The 21,418-nt window shown below is 39.4% G+C and overlaps 1 protein-coding gene across 1 annotated transcript; it reads left to right on the top strand.

Annotated features, from left to right (window-relative positions):
- The first annotated feature begins 8,531 nt into the window (after positions 1–8,531).
- LOC107823807 (myb-related protein 306-like) lies at positions 8,532–11,091 on the top strand. The gene is made up of 4 exons (XM_016650517.2): positions 8,532–8,780; positions 8,905–9,176; positions 9,272–9,401; positions 10,240–11,091. Exons 2-4 carry the CDS (start codon positions 9,044–9,046, stop codon positions 10,892–10,894), a joined length of 918 nt encoding a protein of 305 aa, XP_016506003.1. The 5' UTR covers positions 8,532–8,780; positions 8,905–9,043; the 3' UTR covers positions 10,895–11,091.
- Positions 11,092–21,418: the final 10,327 nt, after the last annotated feature.

Below are 21,418 nucleotides of genomic sequence, written 5' to 3'. Positions count from 1 at the left end.
GTCTCCTGGTTGTTGTTGTGTGGAATGTCTTAAAAGAGGGATTGGATTGACTCTATTGGCTTCTTACCCGGTGGCAAAAATGCGGTCGTGACCGCCCTAATCGAAGTGGTCAGATTTTGACCAATACAGTTAGTCCCACCGTTCGTTGGGGTCATGCCTCATCGGGCCCGACGGACAGATCACATATGCAACATAGTCAAGAGGAATCTAACCCCTCGTTCTGTTCTTTAGTCGTGTACTACGAACGTATAGAAATAACGCCATCTGAGTTCGAGCGAGGCTGAACTTTTCTATTTATATTGATGGCGAAGGCCCTTGGCCTTAGAGGCTATTTCGAACTTATCGAAATGACGGCGTCTGAGTTCGAGCGAGGTCAATTTTTCTATTTTTGTTGATGGCGAAGGCCCTTGGCCTTAGAGATTATTTCGAACTTATCGAAATGACGACGTCTAAGTTCGAGCGAGGTCAAACTTTTCTATTTCTGTTGATGGCGAAGGCCCTTGGCCTTAGAGATTATTTCGAACTTATCGAAATAACGACGTCTGAGTTCGAGCGAGGTCAAACTTTTCTATTTCTATTGTTGGCGAAGGCCCTTGGCCTTAGAGATTATTTCGAACTTATCGAAATGACGATATATGAGTTCGAGTGGTTGTGAGAATATTTTTTCGGTATTCACGTATCGTCGCGATGGTATCAGAATTGAAACGCTGGTAGGTAAAAGAAACATTACTTTGTGCATGCCACCATTATGACACACGTTTCTGAGGAACTGAAACATTTCGCGTCCCATCAGGTTCAAATGACGACTCTTGGGTTTCGAGCTTGGGGGATTTGTGTCTCTTATAAATAGGTGAACCTTGTTATTTGCTTCTCACACTTTAGTGTTCATTTTAAGGAAGTTCCCTTGATATCTCGAGTTCTTATATCTCGAGTTCTTGCTTACTTTCTTGTTTATTGCAATCTTTAGTTTTTTCACTTTTTTCGGAAAGTTTTTTTCTTTTGACTAAAAATGGCCAGTGCTTCTTCCTGTGACAATTTTCCTGTCGCCCCTCCTGCAACTGAGGACCCTGTTCAGGCTACCGGGGAATCGGTCATGGTGGAGGATGAGGAGACTCCTTCGGTGGATGAGATCCTACCCCGCCCTGGGAGGGAGGCGATTGACTTCAGTATCGGCGGTGGAACGAAACCGGAGAACATTACTCCCGTTATAAGAGAGAGGGGGATCGTGGATTTGAGGGAGCGATGGGGAATCCCTAGCTTCGTCGAGATACAGCCGGCGAGGAGGAACTACCGAGTTCAATACGACCGCCCTGGTTTTTGTATGTTCTACACCTACCCCTTCATTGTAGGGTACACGCTCCTGATTCCTATGTTAGTGGTGGATTTCTACCGCTACTACGAGGTGTGTCCTGCTCAACTCTCTCCTTATTTATACAAGTTATTTCTCATGCTACTCAAATACGCGGAGCTTGCCGCTCATGAGGTTACTCTGGTCCATGTGCTTAGCCTTTTTGCTCCCCAATTGATTCGAGGCACGATGATTCATGCCCGTCCTCGGGGATCGAAGGGTCTAGTGATGAAGATGGATGATAGAACCAATTGTCGTTTTTACGAAAATTTTTTCTACGTGCGGACCCAGCACATTGTGGCAGACCCGACTGGGTTCCCCAAGAGATGGATTTTTGCCTGTAAGTCTGCGTCGCTGTTTAACAGAATGTTAGATTTCTATTTTTCTCTCTTCTCTTTTTTTTACGTTGCGGGTACTGAATTGTCTTGTTATTCTACAACCGAGAAGTTGCCTTCGCCGCCTCTTGAAGGGATTCACGAATGGGTGGAGGCTGTTCTTCCCCATACAGTGGGGGTTTGCACCTGGTCGACCTTTCACAAAAGGTTTGGACGTAGCCCCTACAGGTGAGATGGCATCCTTATTTATTGTTCTTTTCATTTTTTGTCTCGTCTCTTATACCTCGTTTATAGCTGTTAGGGAGAGTGCGGAGAGCCAGGGCTACCTTCAACTTGGGAGGAGGATGGGCCATCGAAGAGACGGAAGGTAGAGTTCGAGGTGGCGCCTCCAACAATGATTAACCTGGACGAGTCTCCCCCGACGGGCTCAAGGGAAGGTATTATTACAGTATCTTCCATAGAGGCGGAGCGAGTCGTTGAAGCAAATGTCGGTGGTCGGTGCCTGGAAACTCCAATCGTGGTAACGGCTCCGCCAGAAGTTCCTGATATTACTGATGATCAGCGCTTTGCCGGAGCAGAGAACCAGACCTCTGGTGCCGCTATAGTGACTTCAGACGTGCCCTTTTTGTCTGCGGCGAGTCGCACTCCTCCTTCCGCAGAAGAAAAGGGAAAAGGTGTAGTGATTGATGAGTATGAATCCGAGTCAGACCTGGATCCTGATGACGTCAGAATGTTCGAGGAGGGCCTTACTCATTCGGTGGTTCACGCCGGGGGTTCAGCTCGAGTTCTCAAAATTCCTTCTGACGTGAATCTTTTGGCGCAGGGGGATAACTTGATGCCACAATTTTGCCTGCTGTGCTCGAAAGCGGAGAACGAGTCTCTGCGAAGTATCCCTGATGCCGAGTTGAGGGATGAGGTGGTCGTTATGGGTTTGAGGGTATGATATATTTTTGACTCTTGTTTTGGACTTTCCCTATTTGAAAGCATTAGTTTAATTGCTTTTCTTTTTTTTAGACGTATATGGTGGAGGTGGAAAGCATCCGTAGGGCCAACACCCGGTCGAGGATCTTCTTGCAGATGTTGGAGAAATATCGTCGTCACCGCGACAGGTGTCGTGAATTGCACGAACGGTTGAGGACGGACCCTCGTAACCGGGCTCTGGGCGAGGAGTTGGAGAAGAGGGATCAAGAGCTGTTGTAGACGATCCGTAGTAAGAGCGAGCTCGAGGAGCAACTCCGCCTCAAGGATTAGGAGCTCAAATTGGGCAAGGGTGTCGCTGTAGAATATGTGTATTTGCAGGGCAAGTTGAGGTCCATGCAGTCGGAGATGGACCAGAACTTGGTCCGGGTCGAGACGATGAGCGCGGAATGGAGAGGAAAGCTAACCACGTTGGAGAATAAGGTTGCTAGCGTGGAGCATATTGAGGGAGCCTGGTCTGAGGCCATGGCAAGGGTGGTGGATTTAGAAGAAACCACTCGTATGCTCCAGTCTGAGCAGGAATCGGAGAGGGCGACAACAACCCTTATGGAGGCGAGGCTCGATGAGCGGATTGGTACGATTGATCAGGAAGCTTTGGTCCTGGCAGATCGAGTCGCGACCCTAAAGGCGGAGAATGAGCGACTGAAGGCTCAAGCTGAATCGTCTCACGCTGTTGTTCACCACCAGACCCATGAGCTCTAGGTCTATGTCGAAGCTCAGCGTGACATTTATAAGAGTTTGTTAGAAGTGGGCACCATGACCGAGATTGCATATGAGGAAGCGCAAGCGAAAGCTCGTGAGGCTCGCATCAACTGCGGGTATAACGCGGTGACGCCCGAAGCTAATGGGGGCACGAATGGTGATGATGATGAAACTTGTAGGGACGGTGATGATGACGGCGGTGGTGAAGCCGAGTGAAAAATATTTGTACTTTGTTTTCATTTTCATTTCGCTGGTAGGCTAGTAACTGTTCGCTCCATTGTTGTTGATTTTTTTTATTTGTTGGCCTGGGTCTGTGTAAGCGGCGATTGTCCACACTCATGACCTTTCAATAATAAAGAGTTCTTCGTCATTTTCCCTGTATCTCAATTTTCATTATTAATTATGCGGCTTTGGTGCAAGACGGGAGCTCGTTTGACGAGTCCCGGTCTTTTCTCTTCTGATGACAAAGGCCCTTGGCCTTAAGGGTGTTATTTCAAACTTATCGAAATAATAACCCTTCATGATTTGAGCGAGGTCGAATCCTGCTTTTACTTTGATGGCGAAGGCCCTTGTCCTTAAGGGTGTTATTCCGAACTTATCGAAATAACAACCCGCCGTGATTCGAACGAGGTCGAATCCTTCTTTTACTTTGATGGCGAAGGCCCTTAGCCTTAAGGGTGTTATTCCGAACTTGTCAAAATAACAACCCGTCGTGATTCGAACGAGGTCGAATCCTGCTTTTACTTTGATGACGAAGGCCCTTAGCCTTAAGGGTGTTATTCCGAACTTATCGAAATAACAACCCGTCGTGATTCGAACAAGGTCGAATCCTGCTTTTACTTTGATGGCGAAGACCCTTAGGCTTAAGGGTGTTATTCCAAACTTGTCGAAATAATAACCCGTCGTGATTCGAACGAGGTCGAATCATGCTTTTACTTTGAAGGCGAAGGCCCTTAGCCTTAAGGGTGTTATTTTGAACTTATCGAAATAACAACCCGTCGTGATTCGAACGAGGTCAAATCCTGCTTTTACTTTGATGGCGAAGGTCTTTTGCCTTAAGGGTGTTATTGTGAACTTATCGAAATAATAACCCGTCGTGATTCGAACGAGGTCGAATCCTGCTTTTACTTTGATGGTGAAGGCCCTTAGCCTTAAGGGTGTTATTCCGAACTTGTCGAAATAACAACCCGTCGTGATTCGAACGAGGTCGAATCCTGCTTTTACTTTGTAGGCGAATACTTTTCGCAGAAGTCCTAGTTTGGTCAGCATTGCTCGCATCAGATGGTTCAACGCCACGGACACGTGGTGTCAATATTTTGCAAAGGCTTGCGTTGCACGCGTGCTACAGTTTCTTATTCGATTTTTGCCGTTTTTTAAGACGCCGTCGATCGGGAGGGTTTCGGCTGTGCCGAAATGATTTCTAGTTCCTCAGTCTAGGTACCCCTGCGTTCGTTCACTCGCATGGGTTATGTATACCTGGTTTGACGGAGTATGGGGGATGAGGATAAGATGTTCCTTGCCTCTTCCCGACGGCTTTGAGAGAAGGGGATAAACTGGAATGCAACACCTTTCGCCTTGTCCGAGATATTCGAAGCTGATAGAGCGGGGAGTTCCGGACCTTGCGAATCTGTTTGATTTCTTTTCCCTCAGCGCGCTGCCTCCAAATCTGGTGTGAGTTGAGCTCTCTTCTCGTGTTTCTTAGCTCCGATCCAGGAAAAACTAGGAGTTTTCACTAGGAAATCCCACAGACGGCGCCAAATTGTTTGACTCAAAAGATTTTTAACTCTTTTTAAGCAAATCAATCAAAGATGAAGGAGTAAATCGTAGTCAAACTTAATTAATACCGGATCGAAAGATTGAATGACCGCAATTGCAAATTAGATGAGTAGAGCACCAAAAGATCTTATTCAAAATTGAGCGCAGTCTTCCCTCTCCGTAGAGGGGGAAGAAGAATTACAATTGTTTTGCCCTTTTTGGGGTGCAGGGATTGAGCTCACTCCTTCTTCTTCATACGGAAAGCCCTCTTTTCTTCCCCTTTCCGGTGGAGTTCTGTTCATCTCTTTTCTTTTTTTCGGAATCCCCCCCTTTGGGGCTTACTTGCACTTGTATATATAGTCGAAAAACTCTCCTACCCTTGCCACGACCTTGGCGTGCTTGGGGTCGTAAGGTCTCCTGGTTGTTGTTGTGTGGAATGTCTTAAAAGAGGGATTGGATTGACTCTATTGGCTTCTTACCCGGTGGCAAAAATGCGGTCGTGACCGCCCTAATCGAAGTGGTCAGATTTTGACCAATACACCTTACATTCACGAATATCAAAGCAATATAATATTTCTCAGCTTACTTTCTTGTTCATCAGCTTATTGTGCTTTTAACTATTCTAGTATAACTAGCTCGAGGGTGTCCGAGCCCGAGGGATCTGTCCAAATGCTGGTTTGCTTTATATTGTTGTCAATTTGCATCACTTATCTTTACATTTATCAATTGATATTAGGTGAAATCACATATCCTTAAAACCCCATTATAAGTTTAATTGTTATCCAAATTTTTAGGGTAAACACTTATCCTTTTAGAATAAGATGATCACATAATCAACGTGTAACATTAGTCATATTCAATCCACCTATATTCACACAGGCAAGAATAAATGAGCAGGAATAGTTGCTACTTGCTGGTTGCTAAAATCAAGAATATATACTAGGTACATAAGTATATGAGATTGATGGTAGTTGCAGCTCCAATTGGTTACACCTTATTACGTCCTGACCTTGCTGCTGACTCCACATTCCCCACAACTAGACTGACGCACATTCATTTAATTTTATACCTATCATAAATAAGTTGCGAATGTAATGATAATTCACGCCCATTGATTTAATATTTTGAATTTGGCTCTGCGTTTAAACTTGCCAAACTTTCCTTGAGAATCCGCAGGAAGATCGCAAAACACTGGTTGCATGTTCGTAAGATGACTAAAGAAGCATTTAAGACATATAACTCGATTTGTTTTCATATGTTGTATTATTGTAGAAGACTAGAAGATACGAAATTTTATTCTGGCGTCTGCAATCAATCCAATGTAGAGAAGTTGACAGTGCTTTGACGTAATGGAGGATGACCTATTTCTGTAAATGTCTAATAATTTGCTATTTCATGATCCAGTATATGATTCAACTCGATGGCCATTTTCTCATTTTTAATTAAAGAAGGAATGCAAGTAAGCATGGTATGTTTCAGAATCAATAACATGTATTATTTGACTATTTCTAATTCGGCCCAAGAATGGACACTGACTTTGCTATGGCTTAAATTGGAGTATATTTATTTTGGGTTTGGGGTTTGGGGGGGGGGGGGTGTATAAAATAGCCGATTTACAACAGGGAGTTGAAAAATAGTCATAGTTTCAAAAGTAATCGAAATTTAACCACATTTTCATGTAAAAGTAAAATCTGAACAAATATACCCTTACAAATCCAGAAATATTCCAGCATAATATGCGGGAGTTCGAATTTCTTACATATGAGATTCCAACGTAATGTGCTGGAGTTCCAACATAATATGCTGAAAGTTTATACGCAGAAGCTCCATAATCCCGCATATTATGCTGGAACTTTTCGTATGCTGGAGCTCCTACAAAAAATGTTGGAAGTTTATAAGTAGGAGTTCTATAATCCCTCATATTACACTGGAACTTTTCGTGTTTTAGCAAAACAGTGACTATTTTTCAATGACTTTGCAAATGCTAGCTATTTTTCGATAATCAGTCGAAAAACGGCTAGCCCATGCTATTTTCGTTATTTATATGTACAAAACAATATTCTCAAGGTGTATATGTCTCTTAGGAGGAGGAGTTTCCAAAGTTCGAAATCTCCCTTTAAAATATGTTCTAGGATAATCGATGGAGATTGGAGAGAATTGTTATGGGTTTCGTGAAAACATATGAATTGTATAGCTAGAAAAAAGTATTGATCTCAAACTGCAAAATCAATTAGTCATTCACTAGCCGTAGCCCTTCAAATTCTACTGTCCTTTTTATACGAATTTAGATTTTAGTGTCCACCTTTTACAAACAGAGGTGGTAGAGGGGTCCTCTCGTTAAATGACTGTTTAACAACTACTCAGGTCCCGGCCTAGATCCAAGTCCATGAAGCACTAGCCTCGTGATATATACACTCAAATCACTTCCTGCTTATGAATGAATGCAAATAATGGTGGGTAGCCTTTCCATTAAATTTTAAAAGGTACTCACTGTCTGTGTTGCTCGTTAATTGGAGGCTGAGCCGGCTGATTAATACGCATATGAATGTCATTGTGTCTCTATTATGTAATTTAATTGGGCTTGCTATATGCATGAGATAATCAAGTTTTATAACTCTGGCCTTGTAGTTGTACAGTATTAGATTTTACGAATCATAAGTGCTAATAAAATCAAAAGCGCACGACAGTGTGGTTTAGGGGTCAATAAGTGAGTTCTAATCTTGAAGATCAAGGTTCAAATTCTAACATAGACAAAAATAATAGAGGGATTTTTTTCATATAACTAAACTTTAAACGATAAAGTTACTTGATATGTGCCGGTGAAAAGTAGGAAATATCTGATAAAATAATCAAATGTGGGCAACCTAACTTGAATATGGCCACAACAACAAAAAAGGGCCAACAGAACTAGCCCGCTAATATTAACAAAGTAGTTCTACTTAATCTGAAGAGAAGCATTAGAACAATGGTAAAGTTGTCTTCGTGTGATCTATAGATTACGGGTGCGAGCCATAGAATCAGCCACTAATGCTTGCATTAGGGTAGGCTGACTACATTATACCTTTGGCATATGGCCCTTCTCCATACAGGGGCGGATTTAGGATGAACCCCATTCGCCGAAAAATTACACTGTATATATAAGACAAAATCTGTTTTTTACCTCTTTTTATATTAAGTTTTGTACCCCTTTAACACAATCCAAAAGTGTAGTTCAATGGTCAAGGAGGTTCAAAATCTACATAAGGTCATGAGTTTAATTCCCACTAGGTACAATTTTTTTTTTTTAATCCCTTCGTGGAGATCCTGCCTCCGCCACTGAAGTGCCTTTTTTTTTTAATTACTTAATCTCATTTCAGGGTAGAGCAGAGTCCAAAATATAAAGGAAGGAACCCCTTGTTCCCTGAAAACAACTCTTGTTTAGAAATAGGGAAAAAAAACGTTGTTAAATTACAATGAGTCTATGAAAGCTTTGGATCAGTGTTACCACAGTTAGCTTTAATTGATGAGGCAGTAGAGCTAGTAAAAAGCATACAAAGCCTTAATTAGGATTGTTAATGGCGAGAAGCAATAATATAGAGAACATTGAATGCCCACGCGGTTTCGAGGAAGCAGAAAAAGAAAGAGAAGCCGCTGACTTTAGCTCATCAGCTCCCATGGCAAAAGTAAATGCTCTTGCTGTCACCTTTTGACTCTTTTCACTATTCCTATACTTATTTAATTTAATTTCGGGTCAGCGTATTGTCTCTCACATCACTTAACAGGTCTTCTTTTTTTCTATATATGCAGATCAAACAAACCTTAGCCCCTTAGACCTTTGTCTCTGCTTTTTCCAAGAAGAGAAGAAAAAGTTAGAAGACTACCCATTTTCGTATATATAAAAAAAGACGAGGAATATTACAAAAAGAGTTGAAAACAGAGGGGAGAGATGGGTAGACCACCTTGTTGTGATAAAATAGGGGTGAAGAAAGGACCATGGACTCCTGAAGAAGATATTATGTTGGTCTCTTATGTTCAAGAACATGGTCCTGGGAATTGGAGAGCAGTTCCCACTAATACAGGTTAATTTCTTTTGTTTCTCATAATCTGAGTTTAGTAATATTGGATATTTCAAAGTGTAATGAGTTAATTAACTCAAGTGTTTGTTTTCATGTAGGGTTGCGCAGATGTAGCAAGAGCTGCAGGCTAAGGTGGACTAATTACCTCAGACCGGGAATTAAGAGAGGCAGTTTCACTGATCAAGAGGAGAAAATGATTATCCAGCTTCAGGCTCTCTTAGGCAACAAGTACACTCTCATTCCCTTACACCTATTTTTATTTTTTTTTAATTTGTAGTAGTATTTTTTTTTTCCGGGTTTGAAATATTAGGGGACGGGTAAAGTTGATGTCACGTGAAAAGGTGAAAAGGAGGTCATTAGTTCAAGCCGTGCGGTCTAGTCCTTCCTTGGACCCCGCACATAGTGGAAACCTGGTGCACCGAGTTGTCTTTTTATAGTTTAGATGTTCGATTGATATAAGATTGTCCCATATTGGTTAATAAGACGTGTTGCTGTCTCTTATATGGTCTTACACAATTCTTATCTCATAAACAGACTCATCCTGATTTTTGGTTTACCTAATATTGAACACCTATTTTATATTGTCCATGCTTTAGATTTCAAGCACTGTACATATGGGGTGTAAGAATATTGTTCCATTGACAGAATGAGATGTTGCCAATTTCTGCTCATGTATTCTTCGTTACTAGAAGAGTTTAGGAGTAATTGTTTCAAAAATAATACTCCCTCTTGTCCACAATAAGTGAATTTTTGGCTTTTTTCTTCTGATCCAAAATAAGTAATTTTTTCAGATTTCAAGAAAGAATTAATTTTTTTTTTCCTACATTGCCGTTGAAGTAATTAACTTGGAGCATATGTTTATATGAAGAGATAGTAAAGGTTAATATGATCAATTTCATTGCTAATTAATATTAAAAGGTTAATTTCTTAATATGTGTGAAAACAATCAAAAAATTACTTATTTTGGACCGGAGGGAGTAATAATTACGTGTTTTCCTTGGTACTAAGTTCAATTAAAGAATATATAAATTTATGTTACTAACTAATTGTTGTGTCCCTGTAACAGATGGGCTGCCATAGCTTCATATCTCCCGGAGAGAACAGACAACGATGTCAAAAACTATTGGAATACTCATTTAAAGAAAAAGTTGAAAAAGCTCGAATCAAGTGATTTATACTCTAAAGATGGATCTTGTTTATCACCATCAAACTCAACCTCGAGAGGCCAGTGGGAAAGGACACTTCAAACTGATATAAACACAGCCAAACAAGCTTTACAAAATGCCCTGTCACTGGATAAGTCAAGCCCAATTCCTGAATATACGACCACTGATGTGAAGCCTATAAATCTTGGCTGTTACTCATACATAAAACAAGAAGGAAAAGTGTCTACTTCTACTTACGCATCAAGTGCTGAAAACATAGCCAAATTGCTTAAACAATGGACCAGAAGTGATTCAACAAACATTTCTGAGCAATCGAAAGCTTCATCAAGTACTCAACTCTCAAGTAATAACAATGCCACCACCGAGGAATTTGAGTCACTTTCCAGTTTCGATTCATTTGAACAGTCAAATTCAGATCAATTTTCACAGAGTTTGACACTTGAGGCTGGTAAATTACACTGTGAAATTAGTAAAAGAGAAGTGGATGATCAAGTACCCTTGTCAGTAATGCTGGAGAGTTGGCTTTTTGATGAAAATGACGATTTGCTAATTTAGAAGGAATTTTTTTGCTTTTCCATTTGGGGATTCTATTTGTTGCATTATGTTTTTGTTTCTTACCCCAAGTACTAGAATTTTACCTAGGTATGGATGTGACATCCACATTCTTTTTTTTTTTTTTGGGCCAGGTATGACTGTTTTAACATTAGTGTATATTTAGCTTATTCTTAGAGGAATTTCGTTCTTTTCTAATATGATAAGTGTCTATCATTTAACCTCGTGTTTCCTAAGAATCGAAATATTTATTATACTAAGATTAGTATGTTGAATTCTAGGAAAGATGACTAGCTTGTTTTTTTGTCATATTCGTTACACTCTCATTTAGTCAAGTTTAATATATGGAGTAGTTTAATTATGAAACTGATATATATATTATTCAATTAAATATAATTTCTTTTTTTAGCTAGACAAGAAAAATATGTACTCCCTTAAGTCGAATAGGGCCTCGCAATTTCAGAGCATTACTTGGCGTTATTTATTTTCCAATATTGAGCAGGCGAACAAGTTCGAGTTATATTACACAATAAACTTTCTGAATGTTGATAATGCGTAAAACATTATCTCCAGTCGTTAAGAATTACTTTTTCTCTAATCCCTACTTGGTTTATTATCTGAACTTTACAGATATTCGTAGCTTGGACGGATTAGATATGTGACAAACAATTATTTTGACCTTCTAGAAACTAACAAGCATACTTAGAAAGGATCAAAGTCAATTAGATATGGGACAAACAATTATTTTGACCTTCTAGAAACTAATTTCGAGCATACCTAGAAAGGATCAAAGTCAACGAGCATATCTTCTGATACAATACCCGATACGAGACAGAGGCAGATATCAGTTTAACTTTAATGAGTTCAAAATTTGGATTAAAATTTCACATGTATATTTATGATATAAATAAAGAAATAACGGGATAAATTGAATTTAAATTCAAAATTAGAGGTCGTACGTGTATATTTCTTTACTTTCAGCATTTTTTTTTACGCATCATTATGATCATCACAGGAATTGCTTAAAAGTAATAATCTTTTTCATTCAATATGTTTCCATTCAAGTACAAATTCGGATGGAAACCCTAATCAGGCAGGTGACCTAGTAATAGCTATCCGTAAATATTGTAACAATCATGACGAATTTCTCTATCTTAGTTATCTGATGAGGGGGAAAAATTACTCACAAACGATTTGTGCATCTAGTGAATTAATTTAACATTTAAAATGATTATTGATAATGGTTATATTGAACCATTGAATAATGGAAAGATCTATTTGAATATGAAATATAGGGGAGAAATTTGACACTCTCCATTTGATAATACACCCTGTGACACGCTGGAATCGCCCATCTCCCAAATATAGAAAAGTTTCAATATGATTATTAACTTCACATGCTACATTTGGTTCACTCCTCAGGCGTAGCTATCCTACTTTAACAATGTATGTGGGCAACAATTGCTTTGGAAATTTGCATGCTTTAGCCTTAAATGCTCACATGTGAAGTGCTTAATTCTGCAAATTTTCAACTACTGGATTTGGTGGAGAACACAGTAACCACCCAAGTCAAAGTTTGTAATTATGATCATTTTCGACATTAATATAAAGCTATAGCTTTGCTCTGATGATTACCAAAATCAAGTTGTATGGGCTGTTTCATGTTCATTTCCATCAAAGTGTGGGTTTATAAAGGGTGTCAATGCCAAAGTCATAAGCTTAACGATCCATTGACACCATGTACACTATTGATAATCTCAATTGAGAGAGCAATTTTAATAGTAATCTCTTTGCTCTCCTAATTTTTTAATCATGAGAGTCACAGTAATAAATGAGAAACCATTTTAAGATTATGGAGTCACATGGGGTAGGGCCCTATTCGAAATGGACAAGAGTCAAGAGCAGATCATATATATAGGAAACAGAGTCATGTGCTCCATTAGATAAAAGACTTTTGCTAGTCCTACTTCATGTTGCATTTAACTCTTCCATGTGGGTTTTTAAGTTGGAGATAATGAGCACCTTATTTTTAGGCTTTACAATTAAAGCAGTATATACATCCTTTTCGTTTAGATTTAAACAACGGAAAAGGGCCATATATGACAGTGAACTATGCAAATTAGGACAGATATGCCCGTCATTAATAGTTTGGCACAGATATGCCCAATCCGTTCAATACTTGCTCATTCATGCCCTTAGTTTAATGGAACCATTATTTTGTCTTTCTTAAATAATTAATAACCGGACTCAACTAAAATATACTGACCCGATCCGTTAGGACCCGACCCAATCTTATTTCAAAGATATTTTTTTGATATATTATTTTTGTTTGATTGAGAAATTGTGTGATAATCATATTTATTTATTTGAGTAATTTGATAATCGATTTTTTTTTGTTAAACATCATTTCAGGAAGTAATCCTACTAAAAGTAGGAATTGATATTTATTTATTATTTTAATAATATAATATTCGAATTAGTTTGTGCTTTCTTCAATCATTTTACCATCTATTTTTATTTTTCCCACAATCTATTTATATTTTTTACCAATACAAATACAGATAACTCCATGTTCACTATAACTTAACCTGATGGATCCATTTTTTTGTTTAGATAAGTGATCATTATATGATTGATTATTAGTTTATTGGATTATTTTCTGCATTACAAATTTGATATGAAATAATTAATAAATTGTTAAAACAGTGATGCTTCTTTTCCATTTTTATTAATTAATTATCTCATAACAAATATTATTTCATAGAAAATACCACTGTTAAAACAGTGGTGCTTTTTTTTTTTCCATTTTTATTAATTAATTATTTCATAACAAATATTATTTCATAACAAGCACTACTGAGAAAAATAAAAATAGAAGGTAAAATGATTGAAGAAAGCACAAACTAATTCAAATATTATATTATTAAAATAATAAATAAATATCAATAGTACTACTTTTAGTAGGATTACTTCCCGAAATGATGTATAAAAAATTCGATAATCAAATTACTCAAATAAATAAATATGATTATCACACAGTTTCTCAATCAAACAAAAATAATATATCAAAAAATATCTTTGAAATAAGGGTGGGTCGGGTCCTAACGGATCGGGTCAGAAGATTTTAGTTAGGTCTGGTTATTAATTATTTAAGAAAGACAAAATAGTGGTTCCGTTAAACTAAGAGCATAAATGAACAAGTATTGAACGGATTGGGCATATCTATGCCAAACTATTAACGACGAGCATATTTGTCCTAATTCGTATAGTTTACTGGCATATATGACCCTTTTCCGTTTAAACAATATAACAGAGTAAAATTATAATTATATTATCATAACATTTCAACTTATGATAGTATGTTATGTTAGTTATCATTTTTATCATATTACAAATTAATATTTATATTAATCTATAATTATCCAATAAATGATCTTATTGTATAATTTTTTTATATATTGTTGCTCATGATAATAGTTAAACTCTTTCTTTTATACATACACAGAAGAGAACAAAAAGGATCTGGTATGCACTTAAGTTTTGTCGTAAATGGAGGTTGAATATTCTCTTCCACAATTAATTTTAAAAAATAAAAATTAAATGAAAATGAATCAATTGGTCATCGGAATGGTCATGTCTTTTTCTATAGCCTATGGTATTCTTTCTGTGGGTGCTTATGTAACCCGCTTAAGGCCATATCCGCTCCACCTAAAATCAAATAATTATATATTCACTAGCAATTGTTCCATGCGATTCAGTGATCAATTTTTTTTTTTTGGTTCAAAATAAGTGTCCAATTAGGTAATCAAGAAAAAATTCAATTTGTTTTTACTCTTTTATCCTTATGTGCATTTGTAGGGCATGTAAAATTTATTGAATTTAAATTTAATAAATAATTTCGACTATATTTTAAATATACTAGTCCAAATAAATATTATGGGCTAATATAATTGAATTAATTATATAAGTCCAATATATATGGATTAAATAAATAAGTCTTAATTCATTGGGCTAGCCCATTTAATTGGGCTAAAAGTGATGAGCCCACTTCATTAAGCCCAAGATGCCATATTCCTAGAGGCCCAGTTTGGTGCCACGTGTCAAATGACGTGGCACGCCAAGTCAAGCGAAAGAGCCAATAGGACCATGCCACGTGTCAAAATGACAAGGCATGCCCAGTCACACTGAAAGGCCAATGAAATCGCGCCACGTGTGCAAATGACATGTTCTGGCCAATCAAATGCGGCCATGTCACACTTCAATTTGATTGATCGGAAAGAGTTTGTTCTTATCACAACTCCTCCTTTCCACAACTATAAATATGGGTCTTCATAACTCAGAATAAACACCAGAAGTTATAACAAGAAGCAAGAGAGAGCTCGTGGATCAAACGCCGCAAATTTCTCTACAAGTTTCAAGCTTCAAGCAATCAAGTTCAAGTTCAAGAAATCAAGTTCAAGCTCAAGAACGAAGACCAAATCAAGTTCAAGTCCAAGCAATCAAGCTCAAGCTCAAGAACAAGATCATCGTTCGTGGCAATAACTACATATTCAAGACCAAGCTCAAAGGCCCTTGAATTTATTTATTATCGAAAAGTAGAATCAGAGGATTCATAGAGATTGTAACACTCAAATATTCGAAATAAAATACTACGATTGTTGCGATATTTACGGTCTTGATTTTATTTTCTTGACGCAATTTATTGTCTACAAATTCTGGCACGCCCGATGGGACAATCTCTACCTCTCATCTCAACTTTTCAATCACCAAAGTCCAAGAACATTGAAATGGTTTCAAAGAAACTCAACTCCGGTTCAACTTCCACCAAGGCTGCTAACTCCAGGTTCTATGCTGATGTGGAAAGCATCCTCGATGTTACCTTTGGAAGCTTCAGACCAGTTACGAGGAGCAAAGCAAGCTCTTTAGGACAACAAGCACCCCAAGTGCCGTCCGCGTCAACCCCTGTTTTCGGATCTTCATCCTCAAAAGGAGCAAGATCTTCCACAAACGCACCTGAAGGAGGAAGCGATGTTGCTGAAAAGATCAAGAAAACTCTTGCTCTGCTTGACCTCTCCGGATCTAAGCACTCTACTGTGAAGGAAGATGATGATGCTTTAAGTGATGGATCCTCCCCACTTACACCACATAGCGTGAGCCGATCAAGGATCAATCTGTGTGAAAATCCATGCTAGTCTCCGTCGTCCACGACAATCATGCAAGCTATGGTGACAAATACTTCATCTGTGGAAGAGCAGTTGGCAAACTTGACGGAAGTAATCACTGGCTTGACCAAATGCATGCAAAATCAAGAGGCTAGAATCGATAAGCTAACAGACAGGGTGAGAATCTTGATTGAAGAAGAATCCACCCACGCACCCGGCAAGCTCCCAAAAGTTCTAGAGAGTGACTCTCCCCCAAGACAAGTAGCATCCACTAAGGCTATCCCTGTCTCATCTGAAGGGATGATTCTAATCGATCAACTGAAGGAGTTCATCGAAGGAACCATTAAGAACAAATATGAGGTTGCTGTCAAATCCTCCCTTACGTATGCAAAGCCGTACACTGCAAGGGTCGATATGTTGAAGATGTCTGCTAGCTATCAACCTCCAAAGTTTCAATAGTTTGATGGTAAAGGTAACCCAAAGCAACATGTGGCGCACTTCGTGGAGACGTACAACAATGCTGGGACTTATGGAGATTACCTCATCAAGCAGTTTGTCCGCTTGCTAAAAAGGAAATGCTTTTGACTGGTACACAGACCTCAAGGCTGGATATATCGATAGCTGGGATCAACTAGAGCAAGAGTTCCTCAATCGCTTTTATAGTACGAGACGTACTGTGAGTATAATAGAACTTACAAATACTCGTCAACGAAAGGGGGAACCAGTTATCGACTTTATCAATCGTTCGAGGAATGTAAGCCTCAACTGCAAAGACAGGCTTAGTGAAGCTTCAGGAATAGATATGTGCATCCAAGGCATGCATTGAGTATTGCGCTACATCTTGCAAGGTATCAAGCCTGTCATATTTGAAGGACTAGCAACTCGTGCCTATGACATAGAATTGAGCATGGCCCCGCTGGAAATGAAAGGCTGCCCATCTATGAACCTCGCAAAGGGAATGACAAGCAAGAAGTCAGGAAGTGGGGCAAGTTCGTACCCAAGTCTGAAAGCAAAGAATCTATGAATGTCAACACATCACCGGTGAAGGTAACGACGAAGGTGAGCAAAAAGTAGAGAAGGAGTACCAATTTCTGGATTCTGATGTGCCAGCCATTTTCGAAGAACTCCTCGAGTTAAATCTTATTGAGCTTCCGGAGATGAAGCGACCAAATGAAGCTGGGAAACAAAATGACCCAAATTACTGCAAATATCACTGACTTGTAAGCCACCCTCTGGAGAAGTGCTTTGTCTTCAAGGACAAAGTAATGGACTTGGCTCGCGAAAAGAAGATCGTGCTTGAAGATGAGAAAGCAAGCGTAAACCAAGTCTCTATCACCTTTGGCTCATTCAGTCCGGATGAATTATGTGGTTTTAAAAAAAGTAAAGATGAAGAATTACTGGAGAGCAACAAAGCCGAAGTCAATCAACCTAATTATGATGAAGGTTGGACATTGGTGACTCATCGTAGGCACCACAAAAAAAGCCCACGAAAAGAAAATAGAACAACCAACAAGGAAAATTATGGTAAAAAGACCAAGGAAATTGAATCTAGTTAAATATTTGAAGAAAGCAAAAGTGGAGGTGCACCCTCAAAAGCCACGACATCCAGTGACCTTGGAGGAGTTCTTACCAAGTTGGTTCCGCACGAAGATTTCCTATGAGGGTATTGAGGCCTCTTGTTGCAATACTGATAAAGGGGAAGAAAAGAGTGATGTCCTACCGTTGGCTCCATCTTTGGAAAACCTCATCGAGTCCACTCCTCAAGAAATTAATGCTGTGAGGAAAAAGTCACATTCACAAATGACGATCTTCTGCTAGGTGACACTCTTTATAACTGCCCATTGTACCTGATTGGCTATATGTGTGATGAAAAGGTAAATCGAATTTTGGTTGATGGAGGATCCTCAGTGAATATTTTACCAATTCTCACTATGAAAGAACTTGGTATTCCCATGAACGAACTCTCAGAAAGTCGTGTGATGATCCAAGGATTCAACCAAGGGGGGGGGGTAAAGATCCATAGGCACGATCAGGCTGGAAATCACCATTGAAGATATGCAATCAAGTGCATGGCTACATGTGATCGATGCAAAGACTTCATACAACGTCTTGCTTGGAAGGCCTTGGATAGATGAGAACAAAGTGGTTCCATCTACCTACCATCAATGTTTGAAATACTATGAGGGTGAAGTCGAGAAGAAGATAGTTGCTGATGATGAGCTATTCACCGATGTTGAGTCACACTTCGCCGATGCAAAGTTCTACTTGAAGAACCGCATTGTGAAGGAGATAAAAGTTGGTGGTGGCATGAAAAGCAAGAATGACGAGCCCATAACTAAAAGAGCTAAGGTGACTATTGGTAAAGCCAAAGCTGTTACTGAGGAGGTACATGCCAACGTGAATAAATCTAATAAAGGGGGTATTGCATCTTATGGCAAGAAAGTAAGTCATGCACTCCAATATGTCCCTAAAAGGAATAAAGATAAAGGTGAATCATCTAATCTCCAAGCTAACATACTAAAGGATTTAACTATACCAGTCAAACGAATTGAGGCAGTAAAATCGTCCTCAATGTCGTTTGCAGGGTTTGTGGCCCAAAATCGTTTGCAGAATGTGGCACTCCCTACAAAGCGAACATATGAAGGTTTTGATCCTAACGCTTATAGGCTATTTGCAAAAGCTGGATACAATCCTAATGAGCCATTAAAGTTAGGGAATCTACCATCAAAAGCTACAACGAGACAACCACGTGACGGTTTGGGATACAAGAAACCGTCACCAGTGCACATCTCAATAAGAAGGGTGAGTAGCAATTACATCACTGTAGAAGACGAATCTGCCGCTTCTATCAGGCCTTCTGTCTTTGACCGACTTGGAAAATCAACTGTGAGAACTTCTGTATTTGAGAGATTGGGTCCATTAAAGAAGGGAAACAAGTTCTAGAGAAATTTTCAAAGCATAAGAACACCTGCTCCACCCAAAATCCAGAAGATCTCTAATGATTTCCAAAGTTTGGTTCCTTCAAGAATGAGGCGACAAACAAAACTTGTGGTTTCATGTAAAGAAGTACTAAAGGTAAAGCCATATACTATGGTTTACACTAAGGAACATGGTGAAGATGAAGAAAGTGTAGGTTCTTCGTATCATGTCACTATACAAGGCGAGAATGGTGTTCCGTCTTTAATGGAGGATAATGCAGAATTGGAGCATGTTTCACCGTGTTATCACATATCCTTCAATGATGGGGACCCTCAAGAAGATGAAGATGCGAAAGATGCTCCACCTGAACTTGAAGAAGGAGTGAAGACGACAGTTGATGCCTTAAAAGAAGTCAACCTTGGCATCGATGAAGAGCCAAGACCCACTTGCCTAAGTGCTTTACTAGAAGCTGATGAAAAGAGCACTTATATTGAGTCACTCAAGGAGTTCAGGGACGTCTTCGCTTGGAGTTACAAAGAGATGCTTGGCTTGGACCCGAAAGTAGCAGTCCATCACCTTGCAGTCAAAAATGGTGCTCGCCCTTTTAAAAAAGCTCAAAGGCATTTTAGGTCGGACTTGGTTCCCTTGATTGAAACAGAAGTTAACAAACTCATCGAAGCTGGCTTTATTCGTAAAGTTAAATACCCAACATGGGTTTCAAGTATTGTCCCTGTCAGGAAGAAAAATGGCCAGATTCGAGTGTGCGTTGACTTTAGGGATCTTAACAATGCGTGTCCGAAAGATGAGTTCCCGCTTCCTATTCCAGAACTGATGATCGATGCTACTACTGGGTACGAGGCAATGTCATTTATGGACAGTTCATCGGGCTATAACCAAATACGCATGGCACCAAAAGATGAAGAACTTACTGCATTCCGTACCCCAAAGGGTATTCATTTCTACAAGGTAATGCCTTTTGGCTTGAAGAACGCTGATGCTACTTACCAAAGGGCTATGCAGAACATTTTCGACGATCTTCTCAACAAGAATGTCGAATGCTATGTTAACAACTTGGTGGTAAAATCAAGAGAGAAGGGAGACCACTTGAAGGACTTAAGGATGGTATTTGAATTGCTCCGGAGGTACCAACTTAGGATACATCATGGAAATGTACCTTTGGAGTTACTTCTGGAAAGTTCCTTGGTTTCATTGTCTGACATCGAGGGATCGAAATTGATCAAGCCAAAGTGGATGCCATTTTGAAAATGCCTGAGCCTCGGGATATCCATGAATTGAAAAGTCTACAAGGAAAGTTAGCGTACCTTAAAAGATTCATCTCGAACCTAGCTGGGAGGTGTCAACCATTCAGTCGCCTTATGAAGAAAGGTGTCCCTTACAAATGGGACCAATTGTGCAGTAATACCTTTGAGAGCATTAAATCCTACTTGATGAAGCCTCTAGTTTTAGCAGCCCCTATACCGGGAAAGCCATTGATACTATACATTACGGCACAAGAAAGGTCTGTTGGAGCACTGTTGGCCCAAGAAAATAGTGAGGGGAAAGAAAACTCTCTTTACTACTTGAGCAGGATGATGACACCGAACGAACTAAATTATTCGCCAATTGAAAAGTTGTGTTTGACGCTAGTCTTCTCAATTCAAAAGTTTAAGCACTACTTTAGAGCTCATATTGTTCGTCTTGTTTTTAAGGCAAATCCCATCAAGTTCGTGATGTCAAAACCTGTTCTTAGTGATCGACTAGCGAGATGGTACCTCTAATTTCAACAATTCGAAATTTTGTACTTCCCTCAAAAGGCTGTAAAAGTACAAGCATTTCCAGACTTCTTGGCAGATCATACGATACCTGATGACTGTGTCACACCCCGAACCTGGGGGGCGAGACCGGCACCCAGTGCCTCACCTATCCTTGCGTACCAACTTGCAACTAAGGGATTCTGAACATATGATGTCATACTTTGGTCATGGGCCATATTGCAAGATAACTGCGAATGCTGACTAAATGTCAATATAAAAATGGGCCGACAAGGCCGTCATAACTATTATAGTTGACAAACCAATCAAATATACATACAAGGCCTGCAAGCCCAACATATTGCACTAACTGATAGGATATGTCTATAAGCCTCTATTGATGGATATACTATGATCGGAATAGCTCCCCGACCTACTCATAACATATACACATATATATACAATATGTACATGAGGCTCTAGACCCGAAAACTCCGAAAGGCGTGGAGCTTACCGATCAAGCTGAAGTCGGGCAATACTTATTGAAGAGGCCTACTCGTCTACCTGTCTAACCTACACGCTGAAATGCAGCGCCCCTAGAAAAGGGATGTCAGTACGAAATAATATACTGAGTATGTAAGGCAATATACTGAAAGCTGAAACTGAACTGATAATATAATAACTGCAAGTAGCTG

Source organism: Nicotiana tabacum, chromosome 3 (assembly GCF_000715075.1).
Source record: "Nicotiana tabacum cultivar K326 chromosome 3, ASM71507v2, whole genome shotgun sequence".
NCBI lineage: Eukaryota > Viridiplantae > Streptophyta > Magnoliopsida > Solanales > Solanaceae > Nicotiana > Nicotiana tabacum.
This window is presented reverse-complemented; position numbering and strand designations above follow the sequence as displayed.